We start from the raw sequence: 4,333 nt of genomic DNA, 5'->3' as shown, positions 1-4,333 counted from the left end.
GTACTTTTCTTCAGGGTGTGTCATTATGGAGCTCCGCTGGGGTCATAAGTTTTGTTCAAAACAATAAAAAAATTAAATTTAAAAACATTAAATTAGAATCTGGAAAAGTTTCAAACATTTTGTTTTTTCAGTTTCAAAAATCTTTTATTTTGAACAAAACTTATGACCCCAGCGGAGCTCCATAATGACACACCCTGAAGAAAAGTACAAAGTGAAGTACTCAGTGAGTACTCCTGTGTTGTGTCCTGTGTACAGGCGTGTATCGGGGGGTACTGGGCCTCCAGTCCGGTCTGCACCTGTCCCCTGTGTAAGCATCAGTTTGACGAGCGTCCTCGCCTCAGCATCAACAAGGTGTTCGCTCTCATCGCAGACAAATACAAACAGAACCGTTATGGAGCCACGGGCCTCTCGGCGCCGGCCAGCAACGGTTTGGTGGACGCCATGTACGACGACAGCGGCAGCACCGACCCGTTCGGCCCGCCGCCCGCCAACACCAAGGCGTCAGGTGACGTGGTGTGGTGCGACATCTGCACGGGGGTCAAGCGGCCGGCGGTCAGCTCCTGCCTCACCTGCACCGCCTCCTACTGCGAGGAGCACGTCCAGCCGCACAACACCACCGCCTTCTACGCCAAACACCCCCTGATGGACCCCCAGGAGGCCCTGAGGGGCCGCACCTGCACCGAGCACCGYCGCCTGCTGGAGGCAAGAGCCACGCCCACCACACACATCCACAACTTCCTGTTTCCAGTCACCTGCCCCCACGTCTGTTGAGATGAATGTGATGTTAGCTTGCGTCACAGCTCTGACACGTCTTTGTGTCTCCAGGTTTACTGTCGAACCTGTCAGCACTGCATCTGTGCCATCTGTTTCCTGGACAAACACCGGACCCATGAAACCGTCTCAGTCCAGACCGAGAGACAGGGGAAACAGGTAAGAGACCTGCTGAGGTCCAGGTGTGTCTGAGGTCCAGGTGACCACCTGTCCTCACCTGTCTGCATCCACCTGTGTGTCCAGAAACTGGTGGCGAGAACGGAGCAGGAGATCGTGAACCGGATCAAGGAGAAGGAGATCCGCATGGGGGAACTGAAGACCAAGCTGGAGGGCCTGCAGGTCTGAGAGTGAGGCTTTGAATCTGGGTTTAGAACTCCTGATCCAGACTGTCCTGGTCTCTGGTCCAGGTCAACAGGTCTGCAGAATGTCCTGGTCTCTGGTCCAGGTCAACAGGTCTGTAGACTGTCCTGGTCTCTGGTCCAGGTCAACAGGTCTTCTGACACGCTCAAAATTGGTCTTTGGCCACTTTGTTCCTGAACATGAGATCCTAGTGGACCAGTTGAGAGACTCTGAAGGACCTTCARACCAGTTGGTTCAGACCAGAACAGGATCCAGGACAGTCTGGATTACTGGATCAGGACACGAGGACTGGATCAGGACACTTTGTCTCGTCTTTCTGTCTCAGAGCTACGCGGACAAAGAGCGAGGAGAAGTTGAACTCCTTCTGGACGAAGTGTCCGCCGCTCTGGACAGGATCCGGACTCAGGTGGTGGGCGGGATCCAGAACCAGCTGGAGGCTGTGGTGTCAAAGGGGGACAGGTCTGTCCAACGTCTGGAGGCGGAGCTTAGCCTGCTGACGGACAGGAGGGCCACGCTGGAGGTCCAGGCCATCAGCCAGGACCACATCAGCTTCCTGCAGGTGAGACTTCTGTCTTTGTCTCTAAAAGGAGCAGAAGGAGAAAATCTCCTCCTCCTCCTCCTCCTCCTCTCAGAGCTACGACGACGCCATGTCTCCTCTCGAGGACGCCACGCAGGAGGACGTGGACGATGACTCGGAGTTGTCCCTTCACTTCCAGCTGGAGGAGGTGAAGAACGGCCTGTCTGAGCTGAAGGAAAAGACTGAAGACATCCGGACTGGGGGGGTCCATCCCAGGTGTTCCAGAGGTTCTAGAGGCTCCTGTGAGTCCCCTGTTGTCCACAGGTGTGTGTGTGTCCAGGTGTGTTCTGAAGTCTGAGTCCTGGTCTCTGTGGTTCCAGGTTCCCCCAGAGACCTGCTGGCAGCTGAGAGCATGATGAGTCTGAGGGGGAGCAAGGCCAGCCTGAGGATGAGTCAGTGGTCTCTGAGAGGTGAGGGCCATCCTGGACCTGAACACGGGTCCGTCCAGGATCAGGTTCTGGACCAGCTGGAAGTGGCAGACTGTTGGTTGGGGGAACAGTTTTTTAAAGCTGATCTGGTTTTTCTGTTCCTCCTCAGATGTGAAGAAATCCAAACAGGTTTCAGGTGAGTTCAGTATGGGATCAATCTTCTTCCAACAGGAACTGAATTAAAATTCTTCAGATTAAATCTGAATGTTCAGAATTTGAAATTGAATGAATTGTTTTGAAACTGAATTTAAAGTTTTGTATCTGAATTAATTTACTTTGAAACTGTATTTTGGTTTATTAAAAATTCAGTTTGACTACTTTCACTTTCAGTTCCATAATTCAGATGTTTGTGTCACATCCTGGTCCTTGAGAAAGCCAGGCAGAGTAATCAAACACAGATCCACAGATTTATGTTTCACTTTGGTGAAGTTTCCCTTCTGGATGTAACAGAGTTGATGCAATCCACTGTAAAAGTGACAAAAACACACAAAGTTATTTTATTGCAGTGATTAATTTGACCTATATGTAGAAAATGTTACATTTACATGATGACATCATGGATCAGTCAGCAGCATCTGATCAATATGTGATCCATGATGTAAATGTAACATTTTCTACATATAGGTCAAATTAATCACTGCAATAAAATAACTTTGTGTGTTTTTGTCACTTTTACAGTGGATTGCATCAACTCTGTTACATCCAGAAGGGAAACTTCACCAAAGTGAAACATAAATCTGTGGATCTGTGTTTGATTACTCTGCCTGGCTTTCTCAAGGACCAGGATGTGACACAAAMATCTGAATTATGGAACTGAAAGTGAAAGTAGTCAAACTGAAGTTTTAATTAACCAAAATACAGTTTCAAAGAAAATTAATTCAGATACAAAACTTTAAATTCAGTTTCAAAACAATTCATTCAAATTCAAATTCTGAACATTCAGATTTAATCTGAAGAATTCAGACTCACTTCCTGCTGGCACAAGATTGATCCCATAGTTCCAGTTCTACACAGAACCGGTTCTGCTTCTGGTTCCAGTCCAACTGCAGGTTCAGTTTTAAAACAAGCCGGTTCTGATTAACGGGACTTGTTCTGTTTCAGGTCCAAAGAAGGCCCGGGCCTACATGGGTGAGTTTGATCAGATCAGTTAAAACTGACRGAACCTCTGATCAGAACCGGCGTAAAGGTCCGGTTCTCACGGTTCTGTCCTGGTGTCCCCTCAGAGGACGTGATGCTGAACCCGGTGACTGCGTACCCGTTCCTGATCCTGTCTGAGGACAGGAAGCAGGTGAAGAGAGGAGAGAAGCTGCAGTTCTTCAGGAACAGCCAGCAGAGGTTCGACGTGTGGTCCTGCGTCATCGCCAAGGAGGGCTTCAGCTCCGGACGCCACTACTGGGAGGTCAGAACCAGGACCAGATCCACTAGTCTTACTGGGGGGGCCTGTTTAGATCAGGTGTTTGAGCAGGACCAGTATCAGCTCTGTTTGACCCTGGTCCTGGTCTTGCAGGTGTTTGTGGGTGAGAACAAGGACTGGAAGCTGGGCGTGGTCAGTGAGTCTGCTCAGAGGAAAGGCCTGTTCGACATGAGTCCAGCTAACGGCTACTACGCCCTCTGGTGGTCCAGCAGCCAGCTGCGGGCGCTCACAGCCCCACCCCTCACCAAGGTCAGGTCCTGGTCTCACCTCAGTGTTACTGAAGCCTGCCCCCCTGCAGGCTGACCATCTCTGCTTCTCYAACACAGGTCAAAGGTCACCACCCCAAGCTGAGACAGGTGGGCGTGTTCCTGGACGCAGACGAGGGACAGGTGTCMTTCTTCAATGTGAAGACGGGGACGGAGATCTACAGCTTCCACTCCCCMTCTGAGTTCACCGAGAGGATGTTCCCCCTGCTGGGGACCGGAGACAAGGAGGTCCCTCTGATCCTCATGACCACACAGCAGCAGCTGGCCTGAGGAGCTGGGTCCAGGTCCAGAACCGGACGCAGGGTGGTACAGGTTCTGATGGGAAGACACAAACTGCAGCTGGGTTCAGCAGAAGACAAGTTCTTAACAAACTGAATGTGAGGAGTCAGACTCACGAGTCCTGATCGAGTCCTGATCCTGTCCTGATCGAGTCCTGATCCTGTCCTGATCGAGTCCTGATCCTGTCCTGATCCTGTCCTGATCGAGTCCTGATCCTGTCCTGATCAAGTCCTGATCG

The 4,333-nt window shown here is 50.7% G+C and overlaps 1 protein-coding gene across 7 annotated transcripts in view; it reads left to right on the top strand.

The window, feature by feature from the left end:
* btr30 (bloodthirsty-related gene family, member 30) overlaps positions 1-4,312 on the top strand; it is a 6,637-nt gene extending 2,325 nt beyond the window's left edge. For 4 of the 7 annotated variants that reach the window (XM_014023135.1, XM_014023132.1, XM_014023133.1 and 1 more), the window contains exons 3-13: positions 256-702; positions 826-930; positions 1,015-1,110; positions 1,457-1,690; positions 1,764-1,950; positions 2,029-2,118; positions 2,246-2,272; positions 3,238-3,264; positions 3,360-3,535; positions 3,644-3,799; positions 3,877-4,311. In XM_014023135.1, coding sequence (XP_013878589.1) covers positions 256-702; positions 826-930; positions 1,015-1,110; positions 1,457-1,690; positions 1,764-1,950; positions 2,029-2,118; positions 2,246-2,272; positions 3,238-3,264; positions 3,360-3,535; positions 3,644-3,799; positions 3,877-4,086 — 1,755 coding nt within the window. In that variant the 3' untranslated portion in view covers positions 4,087-4,311. Of the gene's footprint in view, positions 1-255; positions 703-825; positions 931-1,014; positions 1,111-1,456; positions 1,691-1,763; positions 1,951-2,028; positions 2,119-2,245; positions 2,273-3,237; positions 3,265-3,359; positions 3,536-3,643; positions 3,800-3,876 lie in introns of all 7 variants that reach the window. The other 3 variants (XM_014023139.1, XM_014023134.1, XM_014023138.1) reach the window with 3 other exon arrangements.
* The last annotated feature ends 21 nt before the right edge of the window (positions 4,313-4,333 follow it).

Source organism: Austrofundulus limnaeus, unplaced genomic scaffold (genome assembly GCF_001266775.1).
Source record: "Austrofundulus limnaeus strain Quisiro unplaced genomic scaffold, Austrofundulus_limnaeus-1.0 Scaffold358, whole genome shotgun sequence".
NCBI lineage: Eukaryota > Metazoa > Chordata > Actinopteri > Cyprinodontiformes > Rivulidae > Austrofundulus > Austrofundulus limnaeus.
The sequence above is the reverse complement of the archived record's forward strand: the minus strand, read 5'-3'. Positions and strand labels throughout refer to the sequence as shown.